Source organism: Passer domesticus, chromosome 6 (genome assembly GCF_036417665.1).
Source record: "Passer domesticus isolate bPasDom1 chromosome 6, bPasDom1.hap1, whole genome shotgun sequence".
NCBI lineage: Eukaryota > Metazoa > Chordata > Aves > Passeriformes > Passeridae > Passer > Passer domesticus.
In genome coordinates this window covers 11,254,496-11,278,045 of record NC_087479.1, presented here as the reverse complement: position 1 = coordinate 11,278,045, position 23,550 = coordinate 11,254,496, and the positions used below count along the sequence as shown (strand labels likewise).

Here is a 23,550-nt window from a genome sequence, read left to right as displayed (position 1 = left end):
TGTCAGATCCCTGCAGAGCTCTGTCAGATCCCTGCAGCTCTGTAAGGTCCCTGCAGCTCTGTCAGATCCCTGCAGAGCTCTGTAAGGTCCCTGCAGCTCTGTAAGGTCCCTGCAGCTCTGTAAGGTCCCTGCAGCTCTGTAAGGTCCCTGCAGCTCTGTCAGGTCCCTGCAGCTCTGTCAGATCCCTGCAGAGCTCTGTAAGGTCCCTGCAGCTCTGCCAGATCCCTGCAGCTCTGTAAGGTCCCTGCAGCTCTGTAAGGTCCCTGCAGCTCTGTCAGATCCCTGCAGCTCTGCCAGATCCCTGCAGCTCTGTCAGATCCCTGCAGCTCTGTAAGGTCCCTGCAGCTCTGCCAGATCCCTGCAGCTCTGTCAGATCCCTGCAGCTCTGTAAGGTCCCTGCAGCTCTGTCAGATCCCTGCAGCTCTGTAAGGTCCCTGCAGCTCTGTCAGATCCCTGCAGAGCCCGCTCGGTGCAGCGGCAGGCAGCCTGCCCTAGGGGGAGCGAGCCAAAAGCGCTGCTGGTGGAAGCTGCTCCTCGCATTCTGGCAAGGCAGCACGGATTGCTCCTGAAAATCAGAAATCCAGCGTATGCATCATCTCAGAAGATGGACACTTCTGAGCACACGCAGACACGGAGCATCCTGAGTCCACAAACTGATGGCACTTGCAGGGTTAAGTCCTGAGCACGCCTTCTGAGTATGTCTTTCAACTCTTCCCACACTGAGATAAAAATATACAGCTATATTAGCTATGACCAATCCTAAAAATGGCAGAAAAAAGGTATGAAGTGTAGAAGGAGAAAATCTTGTATGGCATCAACAGGAGGTACAATTAATTGGATGTCTTCATTCATTCTATAAATACCAACTTAAATATGATGAAAATGAAAATGTAGGAGTTTTAGCTGCAGTCACCTTTATGTTACTAGTCTCACTCATCTGATACAAAATTAATCTTTCCTTTGATATCGTGTGGGAAGAAGGAATGCTAGTACATGTATGGGAACATTGTATTTAATGCAGCAAAAGCCTGGAATGAACAAAGACTGCTAAAAATTGCACCAAAACACACCACAAAAATACTCAATTTGGACATGAAAAAGAGATGAACTATCAAAAAATAAATATGTCCCTTCTACCTCCTAAATGCTAGGCAGAGACAATAAATTTTAAACAGATTATTATATAATATTTTCAAGCAATGCTTAACTCATTATAAGGATAAAAAATAAACCCACAGAAATAGTGGAAATGTGAAAGCAGACATCCTAATTTATAAATGCCACAAACAGAGTTGCATGTCTTTGAGGTTTTTTCCTGAAAAGATTCAAGTCCATGACATACAGCATAGTCTTGCTTTTAAGATCTTTTCATTTGCTTCACTGAGGCAGAAGAGCATCAAGCGATTTGTACAAAGTGTTTTAATGTTACTATTTTTGTAATTCCCATCTCTCTGGAATTTGGGTATCAGCACACAAATTCAGGCACTTCTCATAGGAATTGGCATTCTGGATAAGACAAATGGTTCATCCGGCTTAATAGCCTGTCTTTTACTTTGATCATCCTCTGAATTCCCCCATGTAGGTCACTTTAATACTTAATAACCACTGTGGTAACTGTGGCCACAAGCAGATAAAAATGTTTTAACTATCATAAGATATTACTAGATATTTTTGTGATATATTATTTGTCCAGAATATTTCTGAATCTCTGTATAGATGCTTGTCATGGTTTAATCCCAGTAGTCTGCTCAGCATCACACAGCTGCTTGCTCACTTACCCCCAATGGAATAGGGGTGAGAATCAAAAGAGTAAAAATGGGAAACTTCATAGGTTGAGAAAAAGACAATCTAATAGTAATTAAAAGAAAATACACAAAGAAGAAAAGAAGAAAATATAAAAAAAACCCCAAAGGAATTGCTCACCACCAGCCAACAGATGCCCAGCCAGTCCCCAAGTAGTGCCAGCCCCAGCCAGACTCCACACACCTCTGTCCAGTTTCAGTGCTGAGCAAGACATCACACAGTATGGAATAGCCCTTGGGACAGCGGGGTCACTGTCCCAGTTGTGTCCCTTCCCAACCTCTTGTGTACCCCCAGCCTCCTCGTTGGTGGGGCAGTGTGAGGAGGAGAAGAGGTCTTGAGGTTGTGTAATCACTGCTCAGCAATAACAAAAACATCCTTATGTTCTTAGCACTGTTTCTGTCATAAATTCAAAACACATCTAGCCCCATAGAAGCTACAATGAAGAAATGTAACTGTATCCCAGTTAAAATCAGTACAATGTCTTAGTAACATTCTGCATGAGCTGTCCATTCTCATTATTTATTTTTTTCAAATTCAGTTTAAAATTAAGTTGGCCAAAACAGAAATCCAGAACCCATGTTAATACTGAAAATTCTTAAAGCTAAGATTCAGATAGCATTATCAATCATACATGATTTTTTTTTTTCATTTTTTTACTAGTCCAAATTTTCCAAAGATACAGAGTTATACTACCACTAGAAGGCATCAAATATGACACTACTACACACACATGTGATTAATTGTGGTTCTGGACATGTATCTCTGATTCTGTGTTAAGTGATGCAATAATTGCCATTTGTAATTATGTGGTCACATATAGGGCTAAAATATGTTGTTTACGTGCATGGAGTTCCAAGTTTGACCTGTTACTAACTACCTCAAAAGAGTCTGACTTTTATACAGCTGTGAATAAATTGTTTTGCAACCTTTACAATACTGCAGATTGTGACAGCAGGGCATCCAACAGTAATGGATTTTAAAATAACTGAGAATTAAAGCCTTATAATTTAGATTGAGAGCAGCACAAGAATTATTTAATGTGATTCAGGGTAAGCAGAATGAATCCATGCTTGTAGAGAAAGTTCCTGAAAGCTTTTTTTGTGAAGTTGAGTATACTGGTTTTGCAGCTTTTGGTGTTAGATTGCATAGAAGCAGAATCTATTGCAGGTGCTGATTAAGTACTTTGTTCCCTCAGTTAGTTCCTTCACACATAATCTGCCAGTTCCACTCTTCTTGCCAGGAAAGTTACCTTAAGTAGTATTTTGGCTCGTGCAAGAATGAGAAAAACCTGTTTCTATTCCAACCCATCTATTCCAGCCTCTCTACTGCCATTGGTCCTTCAGGTTTCAGCTCTCTATGTCTGACACAGTGTGCCAGACAACAAAAGTCTGCATCAGTCAATGAAGAGATGTTTTGGGAAGCAGCCTGACAATGTTTGACAATTATGCATTATGATGACAGTTCACTGGCTGCTAAAACCTTGTCCACAACTGCTGTCGCATAGCTTCAGCTGAGCCAAATTAAAAGCTTCCTAGCAAATGGTCTCGTTGTCTCCTGTCACCACTGCTCAGTTAGTTTTCTGCCACTTTAACAAGCTGAACTGGCACACCACACAATTAAAGCAAGAGACAGGGCACAGGAAGCAATAAAGTCATACACTGGGGGTGGAAGATGGTATCCCTGTCACAGTGACACTGGTCTGTTCAGTACACTCAGGCCAGAGCATGACTGCTCAACCACTGTAAAAGGATTAAAAAACAAGCACAAAAAAAAAAACAAACAAAAAGCAATCAAACAGATGAGAATATCCAATACAGCTGGAAAGGACTAATTGTGTAAATATTCCCCTTTCATTGGCACACAGGACACTTGGCCCAGATTCAAGCTATTAAGTATTATCCAGGAGTTTTACACAATACTTGACATTATTTGGTGACTTAACTTTTGCAAATTAACAGAATTTGATCAGCACAGTAAAAAATGCAAATTAAAAACTATGCTACATGCATTAGTTTTTGACATTTTAATTACAGTGATAACCTAATCGGTGTGAATACATTCTGGTTTTTCAAAACACCGAGTTTGCATAAAATGTCCAGAAGTTAATGCAAATATTAATATAGTCATATTCACACTCAAATTACATCACCTTATTTACATAGTTATTCCTACTCCACAGCAGAATAATTAGGCCCACAGTGCCATACCTTTGTAGTTAAAGTAAGACTTCATCACATAAGTCACTTATCTTAGTCTCAGGTTTTATGAAGGCAACTAGAGCATACAGACAGAACTATTTTTCTTGTAAACCTCCTCCACCTACTCATTATTTCATATAATAGAGCAGGCCTTGAAAAACACAATTGCTTTCTGTTACTGGTGAATTAGACTCTGCAGCAAAGCAAGGTGAGGGGGAGTCAAGTTTTCACAAGAGTTTTTACATCTGTGGCCACAAAGAAAACCTCATAAATGTTAACTGAGTCAGCGCCAACTTTTGAACCCGTATTCAGTTCAACATTTTGATTCAAGGTTTCCCAACTAACTGCAAAATAAGGACAGACAATTTTTGCTGCTCCTATTCAGAAGTATTTGGGTAAGAATGATACTGACAGAGTTTTTCCATTATTTAGAAAAACTATGAGCACTAGCAGCACAAAAGAGGCCAAGAGCCAATGAGAAACTCATTAAGCTGCTTAAACTGATCTAAATCTAGGCTGTTGAGGTCACATCCCGCCCCCGCCACATATTTCCACCCCCTTCCTTCAGCCAGTGTCAGTGTTTACAGAAGCAGGTGGTGGTGTGCCAGTTCAAGGCAAAAAAAAAAAAAAATTCAAACCAAACAACAAACTCCAAACTCAAAACTAAACCAACACACCAACACATCATTTTTGGGAGGATAGTTTTCAACCTGATCAATTCTACAAGCAGGTTTAAACCTCACTGTACCATCATAAGTGCAGGAGAGGGAGATACAGCACAACAGCTGGGAATGAAGAGTAGTTTAAGCTTCTACAAAACTGTAACCTAACAAAGAAGTGGAAGCTCTTGAGTTTATCCCTATCCATACAAACCCTTCCACACACTGATCAAACTCCAGACTACAGATGGAGGGAGATTTCACTCCTTTGCTGTCTATTAGTATTTTAAAAATCCATGTTTATTGCGTTGGTGAGAAATGTCATTTATTAGTAGCAACTCATTCATGCCTGGCTCTCAGCAGTCACAATAGTGATAACTGCACCTCATTTCTAAGCTCTCAAACCAGAGAAGATGAGAGAAAGGATAAGAGGCAGACATAATTTCTTTCCTAGCACTTAAGGAGCAGGAAAGGAAGAGGACTGAAGTAAGAGGAAGCAGCTCTCCGCAGCCAGTAAATCCCTTTGCAGTGCCTGGAAAACGCAAAGTTTCTCTGTCTTTTTTGCCACAGCAAAAGCAGTGTTCCAATATAATGGATACAAGCTGATACAAGTATCTAACATTAGATACTATTCCATCAGACACCAGCCTTTATTAGAATCCCGTATCCCAAAAATGAGAGCATATCTCTTTGCTTATGCTGGATTTGATACTCACAAGCTGGCTAAGGAATGAGATCAATTTCACTTTTACACTGTATTAGGCTGTAATTTTTCTATCCTTTAGCTGTACAACACAATTAGAATTTAACAAGTAAATCCAATCTAAATTTAAAATATTTTATGTCTTGATGCTATTGTGACTGCTAATGTCCTCTGCACTTTTTCCTCAGCCAACAATTAATTTGTGGCTTAATCTGACCATGGGAGAGACACAGTTTGTAAATTTTCCAGATGGAGTGTTTGTACTATTCTTCTTTTGTCTTAAGATTGTCCTAAATTTTGCATTCTGGTTTTGGGAGATTAAAAAATGATTTGTTTGGACAAAAATTATCTCTGGTACAGGTGGGCATGATGAAAACACGCACAACCGAACTCAGGCTTTTAAAACCAATCAAGATATGGTTTCAAAACCAGCAAACTTCCCAAAGTTCACCTTCCCCATCCACACACTGCAGGCACACAGTGAAGCCCTCAAAATGAAGATGGGCACACTGGATTTGCACGGGAGGACCAGCGAACTTCAGGCGTGCCCTATATTGTTTTATCTCTTTTTTTTTTTTTTTTTTTTTTTTTTTTTTTTTCCTTAAGGTTTCCGCTCCCCCGTGACGGGTGCCCGGATGCCCGCGGCGGAGCCCGGGCCCCTCGCCCAGGAGCGGCGGAGGCAGCGGCTGCAGGGAGCCGCGCTCCCCGCGGGCCGCCCCGGCTGAGGCAGAGCCGCCGGAGCCTCGGGGCCCTGAGGGCGCCTCAGCCCGTCCCGCGGCGCGCTCAGCCGGCGGGAGCACCCCGAGGCGTGGCCGGAGCCCGGGCGGTGCGGGGGAGCCGCCGGGAGAGCCCCGGAGCCGTCGGGAGTGCCTCGGAGCCGTGTGGAGAGCTCCGCTCCCGCCGGGAGAGCCCCGGAGCCGTCGGGAGAACCCCGACCCGCCCGGGAAAGCGCCGGAGCCGCCGGGGGCGGGAGCGCCGCCAGCCCCGCCCGCTCGGTGACGCGCCGCGAGCCGCGGCCCACGTGACGCGCGCAGCCAATGGGCGGGCAGGGCCCGCTCCCCGCGGGCGGGGGAGGAAGGGGGAGCGCCGAGGCCGCCGCGGAGCGGGGAGGCGGCAGCGCGGGGCGGGCGCGGCGCGGAGCGGAGCGGGGCCGGCGGGGGCTGCGCCTCCGCGGCCATGCCGAATAAAAACAAGAAGGAGAAAGTGAGTCGGGGGATTCGGGAGGGGCCGAGCCCCGCGGGGGGGGCGGTGGGGTGCAGGCCCCGCGGGGAGGAGGGGCCTGGGGTGGGGGGCGGCAGCGGCGAGCGGCGCCCGTTCCCCGGCGCTGGGAGAGCCGCGCGAGGGGCAGCCCCGGCTGGGGGCAGCTCCCTCCCTCGCTGCTGTGTGCCGCCTCCGCCGGGGAGGGGGCGGCTCCCGGCGGGGCCTAGGCCGGGGGTGCCGAGGCGGGGTCCTGGTACCGTCTCGCCGGCGGCCGTCGCAGGGAGGGAGTCGGCGGAGGGCGGCCGTGGGTTTGGCGTGCGGGGGAGCGCTGGAGGGAGGGGATGGGAAACGTGTCCTCAGCCGGGGCCGGCTGAGGCGGAGCGGGGAGGGGGCTGGCCCGGGGGCGGTGGGGAGGGGAAGGGATTATTTCCAGGCAGGGTGGGGGGGTCCGTCCCCGCGGCTTCTTGCCCGCGCCCCGTGCTGGGAAGTTGGGCTGCTGCGCAGCTCTGGCTGCAGTGGGAGTTGCGCTTGGGGGATCTCCATAAGTATTGAGGGAGCGCTGATCGCCCCTCGGAGTCTTTCAGCTCCTTCTCCTGACAATAGAATGAACCCAGCTTTGCCTCAGGCTCCGGGGAGTGATTTGTCCGGCGGCTCCGAAAGGGGCTTGCACAAGTAGTGATGGCAGAAAACTTGTAAAGGCGGCAGGAAGTTAGCTGGGTTGCGCTTTATTTTGTGCGGTAGGCAATTAGCCGTGTGTGGAAGTCAGAAACGGTGCAGTGCGCTCTTCTCAGCCAGCTGCTGTCCCCCTCGACCGCTTCTGGTTAGTTTTTAGTTTGTCAACGTCATTTTAAAAGTTAGTTGTAGGGAGGTTGAGTGTTGTGGTTTGTGGGGTTTGTTTGCTTTAAATTTTTCCAATATCCTTGGCACTTTCAATGTTAAGAACATTGAAATTTTCCTTCGCTTTTCTGAGACTAAGAAATCTCAAAAATAGGTGAAGGGTTCAAGGAAAGTACAGTGCTGTGATGCCGAAAATTGAGTTGTGGGCCTACTTCTAACACTGGACTTCCTAGCCCCTAGAGCAGACATACTAATACAGTGTAAAACGTGTGCTATACTCATGCTAGTTTCAAAGCTAAACTGAATATAAATATTTCTGAACCAAAAAACCAAACAGCAAGGTAGTAGAACTAAGTAATTTCTTAGACATGGTTCAAATCACTTTCATTCTTTGGCTCTGCCTACTTACCTATGTGAAAGCTTATCTTTATAGGTGAATCTTGAGGCATAAATAAAACTCCAAAGTCTTTCTGCAGATAAAAAAAATGTTTAAAGTTGCTTTGTAGAGACTTATAGTCCAATATTATCATCGTCCAGTTAAATTGTATAATTTTTATTCTGCTAATTTTATTACTTTTAGCGAGTGTCTTTAAAAGCCTGGTTCCTTGACTTGAAAATCTAGATCTCCTTTCTAAAAGAAAAACTAAAACTGCAAACTTTTTTTTAAGGAACCTGCAAAATCAGTCAAGACTGGAAAAAGTGGCAAAGATGGACAAGATAACCAAGAACACGAGGTAAATATTGCTGATAAACGTAGTATTTTTCACAGTTATTTGTAGTAACTTCTAAAAAGTGTTTTAAGTTTTTCTACATTGTCATTTTGACATGATAGTAGTTTTGAGGGAAAATTATTGTGGAACTACTGCCCTGGTATTTGGCAAGATGCTTTTAAGGAAGTCAGTTTTATTTAGAGTAAATAAATATTTGCTTGCTACAGTCTTACATACTAATCTATTCCCTTTTTTGGTTATGAGGTGTACATCTCTCTTATTTTCTGCTTTTATTGTGAGTTGTTGGGCTTCTCTTCTTCTTGCTCAATGTCGTTTTTAGAATTCTCTGTAATTCCCAGAGGTCTCTTCTCTCAAACTGTCGATGCTGGCATGTCAGTTAAGTGTCAGCAGCCTGGTTTATTGTCAGGAGACCTTAGGCTTAATCAAAGGCTGCCAGCTGTTGTGTTGTGTAGTTCCTTTTTATAGGTAAACGATGAAGTGTGTAATTTTTGGCTAATTATTCTGTTGATTTTTTTTTTCTTCCTGCATTTCTCTCTGTTTTGCCCACTAGAAAGGCACAGCAACTTGAAAAGGGATAATTAAATCATTATATACTCCCTTGCACACATTCATCTAGAAACTCAGAATTAGTAGTTTTGTTTGATTTGGAAATCCACCGTTTACGTTAATTTCCTGAAATTTCCTTTAAAATGCTCATAGTAGTTTAAATATAAAATGGTATACTGAAAAGTTGTGTATTTCAGCCTCTAAACAATTCTTGATACTGGAAGATAATGTTTGAAAACCAACCACTCATCCAGCTTTACCATTTTTTCCTGCTCTGAAATGACTGTTAGTGATAGGTGGGTTGGACTACTTATTGTATGCAGTTCAATGAGTTCTCATTTGTCTGTTGTGCAGAGTGATTCATGCTACTGTCATAAATTAAGAAGATCATTAAAACTTGTAAATTATGTGTAAAATATTTTGGTAAATTCCTGTAAGAGTGATTGAGTTTTGATGAAGGGAAGCTAGAACTAGAAAGGATCTTAGCTACTAGGGGAGCTTGTAGAATGAAGTGGGAAGTGTATCAGTGTAGGTGTTCATAGTGGTTTAAATAGATGTACTTCATTGTGATGCCTTTTGTCTTTGCAGTATATTGCTGTGGTATTAAAAAGAGTGTCACTTGGCCATAATTTTAATTCCTGTGTAGTTGTAAGGCTCATTATTATCACCATCTTTGGAGTACATTTGTTGACTACTTATTTTCTCAAATTTCTGAATGACAAGTTGCTGAGACCAAGACTAATTTTCTTATTCCCTCTTGGTACTTCAGGACTGAGTGTAAAGCTCCCCGAGATAATAAGTGAAGAGCTTTGTATGCTAGCCAAAAATGTATATGTGGGTTTCTTTGTCATTTCTTTCTGTCTTTGCAGATCTAGATTGTTGGGGTTTTAAAATTGAAATGTGAGAGAGATGAATCTCAGTTGAAGAATGTGTTTTACTGTTCATACACTGTTTCTTTTGTCCATCCAGGTAGAATTCCCAATGAAAGGTACAGTTTACTTGTCTAGGATGCTTGACCATATGTGAGCATGGGCAGAATGGGAAAAGAACTGGGAATGTGACTGGCACATACAGTATGGTTCTCATTCCCAGTGGGCATTATTTAGTCTCTGTACAGTTTTGAACACCTCAGTGCTTGACTCATTATCTTAATTAATAGAGTAATTGCACACAAATAGTAATGTAGACTTTGCATTCTAACGTGGCTGGCTGTAATCCTGCTGTATGTTAGCTGGTGCTTACATGAGCAGAAAGGAGGGTATTTATTAACATAGTGATGATTGGTAAATACAGAAATATTCAGGAGCATGCTGTTAATACATTTCTAGGTTTCCTTTCCCTTCAAAAAAGGTTGTTGTCATATGTCATTCTACATATGTTTTAATATGGCTTTTAAAAATCCTCTTCTAGACTATGAGTAGGTTTGGAAATATGGTGGTTCATTTCAGCTTTTTGTTTCTCAAAATGCATTTAATGCATATGCATTTAATGCAAATGAATTTAATGCAAATGGCAGATTGTAAAGACTAGAAACTGCCTGCTGTTCAAAGAACAGGGACAACACAAGCAGCAGCATCCCACAAATACTTTATTTATAGATACTTTTATAGCACTTAACTAAATTCATGATGCCTTGAACTTCTATAGATAAAAAAAGTAAAACAGATCTCAGTATTTACAAAAATGAGTGTGTGTTTTTCCTGTCTTGCAGTCAGAGAAATGAGGTTTCAGTTGATGGAAGCTGTACAGCAAGTTTGAAAAGGGATTGAAATGATTCCTGGTATAGCAGGTCCAGAATGCCCATGGTAAAAGAGGGTGAAAATCACTTAAGCTGATGGTTCTTGCAATAACTGTGCATGCTTTCTCAATGTAATACTTTAAAAAGCCATGCTACATGTGAAGTAAATGGACCTGCCTTCTGAATTGCTGTGTGGTCAGCTGCTGATGCTCGAGGAGAGAGAATCACAGTAGATGTATATGTGTGATCTTCCATCCTGGTACACTTTTCTTTAAGCCAGTATATGGTTTAGAAGGTTGTTTAAGTGGAAGTTGTGTAAAATTGGTATTAAATTATTAATTATGTAGTTGACATTTGTATATTTTTAATATATGTTTTATATTTAGGGCTTTTCCCCCAAAATTCTGCTTAATGTCCCCTACATAGGAGGACCCCTGTTACTTTGATTGTCCTTCTCTTGTTTCCATCTACCTTTGTAGCAGAGGTACCAGAAATACAGTCTGTGTGAGGTGAGGGCACCTTGTCCTCCTGTAACCAACACCATTACTCCAGTTTCCAGTTGCATGTTGCTCATTTATTGAACAAGTAAGAAAAAAGCTAATATGATTAAGCTCCTGTCTAAGTCTATTTTGTAACCTGTTAGCAAATGTTAATAAATTAGACTAAATAGTTGCCAGAGCAGCTAAATATATTCCTTTAAGTATAACCTCTGATTTCATCAGTTAGTCCAGCATATTAGTGTCCTCAGGTTGTGAACAAAGGCTTAATCTGTTGTGTGTTGTTTTTCCTCTCTGTGTGAGTAGTGTCTCTGCTCTGGTAAATTCTTGGGGACTTTTTTTAACAGTGCCAAAAACTATACTTGCATCAAAAATTGATACTGAAAATTAAATTCCCTGCATGTGGTGATTGGCCATTCCATTGGTACTTTGTGGACATATACCCTGTGATCTACCTGGCTTTTGAAGAAATTATTTATCTGCTGGATCAGCTTTGTTATAGTTTTGTTTTGTCACAGGGGTGTGGAGGTCTCCTTTTGAGTGGAGGCAATAGTAATTTATGGACAGTCTCATTTGTTTAGAAAAGGTGACTTGGTCATACTTAATGACTGTTGAAAAACATAACCTTTTTCTATCCCTAGAAAAACCTAACCTAACACCTAAAATAATTGAAGTGCAGTACTCTAGCAATGGTTTTCAAATAATACCACAGGGGAAGGAAGTTAAAATTTTAGGCCTATACACTCTTTATTTCTGACTTTTTTTGTCTGTGGGAGAGTAGGTGCTAAAACTTGTTCTTTTCACCAGTCACTGGAACAGTCCAGGACAATCAGGTCACTACTGTGATTCACCTGGGGGATGGAAGGGTCAGAAATAGCTGGTGGTCTTTCATACATGACAATATTCTGGTAGAAAACTAGGTGACAGGGAGTGATAGCTTCTTCTGTGTCTAGTTGGACTGGCCTAAACCGGCATGAAACTTTTAAATTTAATTTGTATTAATTTTCAGTCCAGGTGCTGAGTAGTCTGTAGAAGGCAAAGACTGTTTTTGTTGTTTGAGAAAGTATTGGCTTGGTGACTATCAGCAAATGAAAACAGAAATTACAACTCATTCTTCTGCCATGCAGAAAAGCAAACGGAAAACTAATGTGGTTTTGAGAAGCGTGTGTGTGTTATCTTGTTGTTTCCACGTGCTGTCTTTCATGGCTCTTTCTGCTTTAAAGGTATTTTGTTGTGGTGTTTTTCTTTTTAATGTAGATAAATCAAAATGTAATAAAATGCCAATTGTAATAGTTTCTTGCTGTGCAAGAAATGGACCTATTGACAGCATGTGCTGCTGATGTTGGACAATAAACACTGCTGAAACCAATTTTAAAAATAATTTAGAATCTTTTAAGTGCTGATCCATGCTTCTATCCAGCCACTGTCTCACAGCCATCACTTTTCAGTAGGTGTATTACTGTAATGGCTTCCAGTGCAGAAATTTTGTAAGGCTTTATTTTTAGAAGTTTTTCTTCCTTGCTTTTTGAGGCCTTTTTAATTTAGAAGTTAATTTCTTAAGCTACTTAGCATAGTGGTAATACTTTTCAGTAAATGGATTTGCCAAAAAATTATAGAAATCTCTGTTTGCATCTTCAAAACACTTCAGCACAAGTAAGGATTTTCATCCCTCTGAAAGAACCTCCAGAGGTGGCTATCCAGTTTTCCATGATCATCTTTCCTATATTAGCCAGCACATGGTGGGGAAAGACTGTCAGTATTCTCACTACTACTTTTAATGATTCCTGATTATATGAGCACAAGGGATTGTCCCTTCCATTAAAAGTAGGAAATTTCAAAAGGAATGGGTAGTAGAAGCAGTGCTGATGGTTTTTGCATGGCTTTTTAAGCTGAGATAGTGTGTGGATGTATCCTAACACTTCAAGAAAAGCAAGGAATAGACAAAAGCAATAAATCCGGCACTGTTTTGTGATAACAGGTTTCTGTGATCAGCAGAAGTTACTTAGAATGTTGAGTGGATATTCTCTATATAGCTGCTTATTTTTCTCATGTTTACTGTTTGTGATTTTCATTGTGGTGCTATTTACCCTGAGAAACAGATGTACCTGATCTTGAAGATGGGGACTGTTACTCAGTGTCCAGTTTGAGACTAGAATTTTCTACTTCAGAATTTTTTAAAGTTGTACTTGAAAACCTTGGCACAGGTAATGGCAGTTCATTTAGGCACCAAGGCCGAGGAGGTTGAGGTTTGGGGACTGGGGAGGGGACAAAGTTCTGCAATTGTTTTCTCTTCCTTGTTAATGTGTATTAGGACTGCTCCTAAATAATTTCTGGAAATACCTTCTTGTCACAGGTAGGTATTTATCCACTCGTGTGAATAAATCCATCCATCATTTGGGTCTTTTCTGTTATTGTTGTTCAGTCATAAAATCACAGAATGGGTTGGGCTGTAAGGGACCTTAAAGACCATCTAGTCCCAATCCCTCTGCCATGGGCAGGGACACCTTCCACTAGACCAGGTTGCTCACAAATCCATCCAGCCTAGCCTTGAACACTTCCAGGAGTGGAGCATGCACAACTTCTCAGGGGAAACTCTTCCAGTGCCTTATCACTCTCAAGGTAAAGAATTTCTTCCTGATATTTAATCTAAACTTACTCTCAGTGTTTAAAGCCATTCCCCCTTCTCCTGTCCCTACATGCCCTTGTAAAAAGTTTCTGCATCTTTCTTGTAGGTGCCCTTCGGGTACTGGAATTCTGCAGTTAGGTCACCCCAAAGCCTTTCTTCTCCAGGTTGAACAAACTCAATCCTCTCAGTCTTTCTCACAGATCCATCCCTCTAATCATCTTTGTGACCCTCCTCTGGACTGGCTCCAACAGCTCCATGTCCTTCCTGTGCTGAGGCCCCCACAGCTGGATGAGTGTTCCAGGTGGGGTCTCACCTGAGCAGAGGGGCAGAATCCCCTCCCTCCCCTGCTGCCCACGGTGCCACACAGGTGGTTTCTGGGCTGCCAGTGCCCATGGCTGGGTCATGTCCTCTCATCCACCAGCACCCAAAGCCTTCTGGGCAGGGCTGCTCTCCATCTGTTCATCCCCAGCCTGGATTGATACCAGAGTTGCCTGGACCCTGGTGCAGCACCAGCATTTGGTCTTGCTAAACTGCATGAGATTCACATGGGCTCATTTCTTAAGCTTGTCCAGGCCCCTCTGGATGGCATCCCATCCTTCAGGTGTGTCAACCTTCCCACCATTTGGGCAGCCTCTGTAACTCAGTAGTACTGCATTTTGGATACATCACATTCACCATCTTTGAGGTGTAAGATTGTTCTTGTTCTTGGTACGAGCTGGTGTCCTTAACAAAGAGATAGATGTAGCACTGACAGGCTAAATCCATATCCAGTCTCCATCACATAACAACCCTAGCTGGGCCCTGGCTCTTGTCTTCAGTGTGTGCTCAGGGGAGTGCCCCAGCTGGACAGGCAGCGTGGCCAGTGCTTTCATGAGCCAGTCCCATACAGCAGTAGATAGAGGTGATCTTAAAACTGGTGGTCTTGCATTTGGAAGAAGAGATATATTATGAAATAAAACTGAAATTTAAAACAACTTGTCCTCTCAAGTTTGAATCATGGAAGGACTATAAATAGACAGTGTTAGACCCATTATGTAGCTTCCTAGGGCTATTCGTTTGGGATTTTACTCATAACATTAGCAAAACAGGATTTTAAACCAGAACTGTGTATGAAGTTGGGGTGGATTTTCTCTTGAATCAGTTATAACTGATACAAAATAAAGTCTGTGGGCTTTGGAGTGGGTTTGTTTAGTTTTAAATTGGTGTACCAACTTCTTTAAAAAATTCATTTGAAAACTAATTTTTAATCATGTCTTGAAGTTCTGATTTTCGTTCCTAGAGAGATTATTTTAATGGGTTGATATAACCATTAAAAATACTTGAGTGTATACACTCTTAGTACTAAATGAGAAGCTGTTTGCTGAGTAAAGAGGTGCCATGTGTTATTCATAGAGCATCTACGAAACTTTTTGTTTGTCTTTAACTTCCATGATTTTCCTATTTCCAATTTTTGTTGACATCTTGGCTTTTTGATTTTGGGAACTGGAATTTCCGTCTCTCTTCCAAGCAAAGGCACCTTAATACTGAATAGTGGAGTTACCTTAATGGTGTTTGTTATGTAACTTCAACATTATGCTTCTAAAATTAATGGTGTTATTAAACCAAACACTGCTGTATACAAGTATTTTATTACCCAAAACAGAACACTTCTGAAAACAGGATCTTGTGCCCTTCTGCTTCTTACACAAGGCTGACAACTAATTGTGTAACATATGAGGTTTCAGAACTGTGTGTGGTTTAGTACTTGCTATCCTCTGCTTCCTAATGGTGTTTTTAAGCTCTGTGACTCCTTCCTGAATGGAAGCAGCACAGCAATGAAGGTAAAGGCTGTTCTAATCAAAAGAAGCAAAGGGGCTTTCAAAAATGGATACCAGCATTTAATAAACTGAAAACATTCTTTTCATCCTTTGTTTCAAATCACTTCTCTTAATTTTTTTCATATGAGTTAAGGCCTACCACTCAGTACTCAGATGTACATTAACATGTGTAATACAGAATTATTAATGTAGTTATCTTTTAGAGAATACAAGCAGTGAGGAAAAAACAGGTAGCTGTTGAATCTACCCATATGTTCACAGACTACAAACATACCTTGTGTACATTCCCCCCCACCGCCAATTGCATTTGAAACCAGAATAAATTTGTAATTCTAGAAGTGGGATGGTAGGCCTTGGCGTTTTTGTTTGTGGGACCTTACCTGCAACAGGCTTAGAGGGCCATTTAGAGAAACCAACAAGCCAAAAGCTAGGGAAAAATCCTGGCCTATTCCTGAATATGCTTCTTAAAAGATGACTGCCAAATATTATAATTTGCTACACATTTATAGTGACTTTTATATACTTCCTCATCACTTCTCAATTTAGCAGTCTGAAATACTGACAAGTAAAATAAAAGCATGATGAGAGCCAAAGATGAAATGATTTGGTGAAACAGTTCTGTAGAAGCAGTTACAGTTATTATTCATAGAACCATAGTCTTGTCTCAGCAAGAACCCCTTGTGTGAGGACACGAGGCTTGACTCCATTTTGATCAGAAGACTGATTTATTATGTTATATATTATATTAAAATACTACATTAAAACTATACTAAAAGAACAGAGAGAGAAGAATCAGAAGGCTACAAAGACAAGAATAGAATAGGAACAGAATGCATAACAAACTCCTGTGACTGCTCACAGCCCTGGCACGGGTGGCTGTGATGGGTCACTGATTGAAAACAATCCACATGGACCAATGCAAGATGCACCTGTGGCCTTCCACAGCAGCAGAGAGTTATTGTTTGCATTTCTTTCCTGAGGCTCTCAGCTCCTCAGAACAGGAATAGTCCTAGCAGAGGATTTCTCACTAAAATATCACGGCTACATCATAGAATGATCTGGTTGAAAGAGACCCATAATATTATCTAGTTCCAGCCTGCCATGGGGAGGGACACCTTCCACTAGACCAGGTTACTTGTCTTGGACTGTAACTCTCTCAAATAGCATCTAATACAAACAACAAATTGGTGGGCAGAAGGCAAAGTAAAAAAAGATTTCAGTATGAGTGTGTGAAATGAGAAGCTTCTATGAATAGATCAGGGAGCACAAAAATATGGATGTCAGTGGTAAAGCCACATGTGCAGTTGCCTTAGCTCATCAGTAGCTGTATATAATTAAAATTTACAGTGGAGTATAGGAGTTGGTGTCTAAAGTGAATGAGTTGGTGTATAATTTCCTTCAAATGTGGGAACCTTACGTATATGTGTGCATATGTGTATGTACATATGTGTATCTAAAAAGAACAGAGGTAATTTTTGTTGTTTTGGGGTTTTGTAAAGTAAAAGGATGCTTCAAGCTCATTAGAGAGACATTATAATGAAAATCAATAACTAAAGTAATTTAAGCCAGACCATCCTTTATCCAGATTTTTCATCCCTGTATTCATATAAATGTTTTGAAATAATACTTAAGACATTATTTAGTTTAACTCTAATTTAATCAGCTAACTGGTGGTTGCAGGTAACAAATTTTTTTTTCAGAGAATATTTCTTGCATTGAACTTTTGTGATAGAAGATACATTAGGAAACAAGTGTTACTTTGCTGCTTTTTGTGAAGTACCAGGTGCTCACTGATGGTGGTGTTTCAGTAAATGCAAAGCAGTGTGAATCCACTTGAAGTCTGATCCTGGGCACCCTCTCGTCTTTGCCAGTACTCTGCAGACAAAGGGCTGAAGATCTGAGCTCTGACTGAAGGGAATCAAATGTCAGCTTGTTCCTGGAGTAAATTAGTTAAAGCTAAATTAAGTTTACAAGAAGCAAATGGAGACAAGCCTTATGCTACTGATACTTAATTATGAATGTAAAATTATAGTGTATTGATGTCAAGGATGCAGCACACTAAGCTGAAACATGGGATTGGTTTGGTGTGTGGCAAGTCCAGTCTGTTACACAAAGCTGTGATGATAATTCTTTAGAAGATAAAATTTGAGTCCTGTGCATAAGCAGCTAACAGGAAATATAAGCAATGCTTTGTGTTGTGAAAAATAAACAGCAGCAAGAAAGGCAGAAGAGCTTCACCAAGTTGTGGATCAGTCTTCTGAAGTGGTCTGTGACTGTAAGGTTTGTTGTGGGCCCCACAGCAAAGAGGCCCAGATGGCCTTTGGTGCTTGTAAGAAACATCCCAGTCACTGACGCAATTGCAGAGACTCCATGCTGTCTCTGGCAAAACACTAATGGAACTCCATAGTCAGACATTGAGAACAGCCAGCAGTAGCACTGCTGCATGTAAAAATGCAAAATCACACTTGTTAAACAAGTACTACAGCATAAATCCATGAGTGCTAAAATATACAAAGTTTGTCATTACTATCAAGTTGAAAAGTTAATCTTTTTGCTTGTCATTAGGACAGCATGGATACTCAAAGCTTTAGGATGCAGCTCTTGCTGTAATAAAAACATAGTAAGTAATGCTGAGATAGACTGGATAGTAATCTCCAGCAGTAACCTCAACTACTGAGAGTGTTTAACAATAATAAGCATATTTTCTAGAAGGGCAGCTGCAAGGATCATTCTAGCAGCCAATCCAGGTATCATTCTGGCAAATTATTTTGTTGAGGAAAAACAATAGACATCTAAATTGCCATCTGTGTGAAACCACCCAAAGCCTTCAGCACCGTAAGCTGCCTCTCCAGAGACTCCTCCCTAAGTTGTCTGTCCAGACTGACTTGTGGTGCTAAAACTAGTGAACAATAATGGCATAGTAGCAAGAATCTTCAACAAATAACTTCAGAAACATCTGCTGCTGTCCAAAATGGTACCCTGCAAACATGTTTCTCTGCAGTTTTTAACTGTGTTGTTTATAGATCAGTGTTCCCTTTTACGTACCCAGTGTATTCCATATCAAGCTTTGTAAAGTTTGTACTGATTCTCTGTAGATTGAAAATATTGATGTTAAAAATCATGGCTACTTGCTCCATAATAAACTCTGCCAGCACTTGCATGTACTAGAATTACTGCAGACTGTCTGAAAGCTCTGTCAAGCCTTATCTTTAATACCATTAGTAAAAAGAGTTTACTCTGTTGTTATCCTCTGGGAAGTCACGTTGAATTGCTGCTGTTAACAACACAGAACTGAAATCAGGTGACACATGCTGCTTTCCTTGTAGTGTTGTCTTGAACAACTTGCCTTGGTCCCAGCTGCTGATGTCACATCACCAGCCCACTTCCTGTAGGTATGGTGTGGATATATTTACCAGGTTGATGACAGCTGGGCCATATACCAGATGCTATCTGTCCTTGTTCCCACCCCAAACCATAAATGAAGATCGGCAAAGGAGAGAGCTCTGTGGTAGTGTTCAAGATTCCTGGAGTGTTCAGAGATTTTCACACTACTTTGAAGTTACTGCAGAGGAGAAAAAACTTACATAGAAGGTTCTTTAGCTACTCTCCACCCATTTTGACTCCTTGATCTTTGATTTTAGTTCTCATTTCAAGAGATTAAATTAAATTCATCTTCTCAGCCTAATTACATTGATTATGTATTAAGCCTCAACCTGTTAGCCAAATTATTTTGGTTACATACTGGGCCCTCATACAGTTTTGAAAATCAAGTTGTTAATGTCCCTTTCATGTTTTGTGATGATCTGTGTTTAGTTTCAGTAACCTGTATTTCAGTTCCATTGTAAGCATGTTTTAGATGTAATCCGGAATGCTTTCATAGCATTCTGAGGCTGTCTTGGCAAGAAACAAGCTCTTCTGGGTGCTGTAGATCAGACCTGTGTTTATCTTAATGAAAAATAAGTCCATGGAGGCTACTTACTATACCAAAAGGAGAAGAGGGAAGGGATTAATTCTGCATTAAAATAAGCATTTTCCCTCTGTTTCAGATTCAGACTGATGATTCTTTTAAAGTGTTCTGTGCTTTTTGCTCTGTGTACTTGTATTTCACAGGGAACCTTTAATCATGTCTGAATTGGTACAGGGTTTATCTACCATGTTTCATAGTCCAGAGTTTTTTCTCAAGGTTTTGCTGCTGCCATTGTGGAATGGTGTGCACACTGATATAAACTTGAATTTAGTGGTGATACTTATTAGAAGGCAGAAATCTGCATATTAGTCTTAGACTGATCTGTGTGAAGAAACACCATATAGCCTGCTGCCCAGCACTGTGTTTCTTCAGGCAGAGCATCTCTATGGCCTTGTGCTTAGGAGGTCTGATTTTGTAAGCCATCCAGTTTTTAAAGTCTTTTAATGACAGATGCATCAAGGTGATTTTACTGTCATTTTCAAATCCTCACCCTGCTGTTATATCTTGGAAAGCAGTATGCAAGCTTGCTGCATCGTTATAGAGTTGACTCCACTCTAGGCTTGGCTTGGTTTGGCTTTTGATTGTGTGGATCAGAAGGCTTTGTGTCCTTTGCTCTGTTTCAGTTACTGGTGCTTTGAAAGGTAAGGTCAGACAGTTCTGGTTGTCCTTGTTTGTCGAGGTAGCTTGAATAGCATTTTTGGGAGACTGTCAGAAAGGGAAGAGTAGGTTCTCCTGAAAGACTTCTTGATGTACACAGCATGCAGGGTGGATCCTCCTTCCAGGTCCCACCATACTGTCTTTTGTGTCTTAGATAGCTGTCCAAAAGTACAAGTTGCATTGTGGGATGCTTGATGATGGTCAGTTTAACTTAAGAAAAATTGGCTGTAACTGTAGATGTGCTTGCTCTACTCATATCTTTCTTTCCCTGGTTGCAAACTTAGTGTTGTGTTTTTATCTTTACCTGCCTGTATAATGTCAGAAGGGTGAAAGATCCAACTTTGCTCAAAAGAGTGATGTTAAAGAAAGGAATGTATCACATTCTGCTTGATGCAGGATTCAAGGGATGAAGGGATGCAAGGGCTATCTGCCTTGAACTGTTGTGACTGGCAAAAAGTCTTCTCCCCACCTTTCACTGTATTGAATTAATTTTAAGCTTAGTCACAGGCACTGAGGAACATGAGCTGTATCCTTTCAATTGTTAAAATCAGAATTTAAAAGTTGAAATCACACTTAAGCTGATTGTCTTAATGTTCATTGAAGTATCTATGCAAAGCTCTAGCTTTTCAGAAATAAATTGATTATAAAACCTGAGGGTTGTGTTTTAATCATGATTTGAAGAAACATTCTCAATGTGACATTTTTTAGAGCAGTTTGTGCACATTTTTATATGTTTATCAGCACTTTTGAAATTGAATGTGTCTGTCTGTATAAACATTTGGGTAGGAGGGAGCCGTTTGCCAGAACAAGGGCAAGAATAGGTATTGCTTCTTCTAGCCATAGAAAGAGAATTGATTAAAAGGTGTCTGTAGCTTGACTGTTCTGGTTTCAAATACATTGAACTGTTCACTCTGCTGTAGCAGAGTGTCCAGCACTTACTCTTGGGAGTTGTAGTGTCTGTGCTAGTTTGGTTTGTTAGTGGGAGAGGAAAGCTGAGCTTGGCTCTTCCACCTGAACTCAAAAGCACTGTACTCATACAAAGTGTTACCTTGAAATCTTTAGCAGATGAATACACAATTGTTAGTCTGAATTTGTTTGCCTTTTTTTAAGCGATGTGGTTAAAATTGCTGAGCTTTGTGGCTTAAGTTGACTTAACTCACTTTCTGGGTGCCCTTCTGTCCAGCCCTGGAGGCCAGCCCTTCCATGGTGGCACCGTAGTGCCAGTTGCAGAGGTCGTTGGGTACAGCTGCATGGCACTGAAATTAATGGTTTAGAAATTATTCTGGCAGCTTTCTGGTATGTGCTGGCTGACTGGAGCATGACTGAAAGGCAGGGGTGATCATGCTTGGTGGTAGGAAGGAGGAGGAAATCTGATGGATAAATGGTCCAGTGATTCAGGACTAGAATTACTCTGGAGTCATCACTTCTAGATGGGAAGTTACCATAGCAACAAAAAATGCTTTCTTTCAACATTTCTAATCAGAAATGTTACCCATCCTCTTAAATAACCACTTCTGGCTAATTTTAGAATTTTTCTGCAATTCAGAATACTTGCTTCCCTGAGGTGTGTGCATGTGTGCAGACACATGAGAGCACCTGTTAATTTGAAATGGAGAATTTGTTTGGGAATAGAGGAAACTGGAAAATGGCTTTTCCTGTTCTAAGTAATGAAAAAATACATGTGGTAGTGGAAAGTAGCCAGTTCAGAAAAACACCATTAGGCTCAGTAACAATATTGAAAGTACAGAATCCTGTGCAATAAAATTGTTTATGATGCATCTTAATTAGCATTTATTACTTAATACTCGGTAAGTCATTGCTTCCTAATTCTTAGTGGTGTTTCTCTTCTGGCTTAGTCTGTTAATACTTTTGTTTGTAATGCTTTTTAAAATTTCAATTAATGGATAGAAATTACCTTGCAGATCACTTGTATTTCAGCATAAACATTTTCAAGCATTTAGTGTCTGAGATTAAAAAGTGAAATAGTCTGAAAAATGCGATGTAACAGGTATTACTTGTACATAAATTCAATTTGCTGATGTATTCCATTTTTACTGGAACAAGTTCTAGAGTGTTTTTGGTAACTCAGACTTATAATATTCACTGTACTCTCTCCCCTTATTCTATAAGCTCTATAAGGGGTTTTGCTTTTATGATACTAAATTTGAAAAATTATCATCTTAAATGGGTTTGATGAAATCCTAATGTTGCTCTCAGTCATCTTTGCTATATTAAGTGCTGTGTGTATAATATAATACAATTGTTAATCTATTGTTGGAGTATATATTCTTTCCCAGTCTGGAAAATAGGAACTGGAACAAAATTGGAATGAAATTACTTTGAGTTACCTTTTGAGTCTTGGAGACTCAAAAGTAGACATTTATGTATGTAGTGTATACATTTCCATGCACGCTGAATGTATACACTACAGGAGTATGGAAATTGTTGATGAATAAGCTTTTCTGGAAATACTTTTCAGAACAGGGAGAAAATTGGTTTCCCTTGGTTTAGCACTATCTCTATGAAAATGCCACAGATATTATTGCTTGCAGGAATGAAGCTGCTTTCATACCTATAACACTTAACAAAATTCTAATTAAACCTAGTCAAACTGCCAAAGTACCAGCGTTTCAACTTGATTTCCATCATGAATCCCATTCCCATCTGATTTTTTTCCCTATTGCTTATCTTGTGGGCACTTTCTGAGAAGAGTGTGGTCTTTCCTGTAAGGAAGAAGTGCCAGGGTATATTTTAAGATGTGTGTGTTTCTAGTTTGCAAATTTGAGAGATTTCTACAGCAAGTTAAGGGCCTGCATAATGAATTTCAGTATTGCAGCAAGAGGTCCTTGTCAGCTGTTTCTATATTTTTAGCATAGATCACTTCTAGATATTTTATCATTTAGTAACGAATGTCATGAACTTATTCATATTTTTAAAGTTAACTATTGCCTCTTTAAACCTGCTTTTCCTCCTTAAAAAAAAAAAAAAAAGTGGAATGAGAAAGGCAGCACCACAAGTCCTGACAGGCTTTTGTTAATGATGCATTTTATTCAGCTTGAGAGAGAGCACCGTCAAGTGTAGTCAGTGAAATAACAGCAAACTGAAAACCTGTAGTGGGAACCATATTTCTGGATTTATGTTATAAACTTCATACAGAGGTACAGTGACAATCTAATAAGAATTATTACAGTAAGAGCAACTTGCTTTGAGTAGGCAGTAAATCATGTTTTTGATGCTGTTAAAGCTACTACAATAGTAAGACTCGCTCCTTTAACTTTGTATCAAAGCCTGACTGCCCTGGCCAGCTTAGGACTCTGTCAGCAAGGCACAGGATGAATAGGCAGTGAAAGCTTCACCTGCTGTAAATAGATAAGTTTCTCTGATCCCTTTGAAGATGAACTTAAATACCTAAGAGACCTGGACTTCTCAGGGGGGACGTGTGAGAGTAACTGAGGAACTATATAATTCGAAAATTTATTTTCAGTTGTCTAGTAACTTCAAATAAGTGGGCTACTGCATGTACCAAGTTGATCTATTCCCATCTGTATGAGGGCTATGGTACAGGAATAAA

General features: G+C 40.7%; 1 protein-coding gene across 4 annotated transcripts in view; it reads left to right on the top strand.

The window, feature by feature from the left end:
• The first annotated feature begins 6,417 nt into the window (after positions 1–6,417).
• The window catches only part of PPP2R5C (protein phosphatase 2 regulatory subunit B'gamma), a 71,765-nt gene continuing 54,632 nt past the window's right edge, over positions 6,418–23,550 (top strand). The window contains exons 1-2 of one of the 4 annotated variants that reach the window (XM_064423322.1): positions 6,418–6,566; positions 8,069–8,134. In XM_064423322.1, the coding sequence (XP_064279392.1) occupies positions 6,540–6,566; positions 8,069–8,134 (93 nt within the window). In that variant the 5' untranslated portion in view covers positions 6,418–6,539. Of the gene's footprint in view, positions 6,567–6,848; positions 6,868–7,360; positions 7,384–8,068; positions 8,135–23,550 lie in introns of those variants that run through there. The other 3 variants (XM_064423326.1, XM_064423327.1, XM_064423323.1) reach the window with 3 other exon arrangements.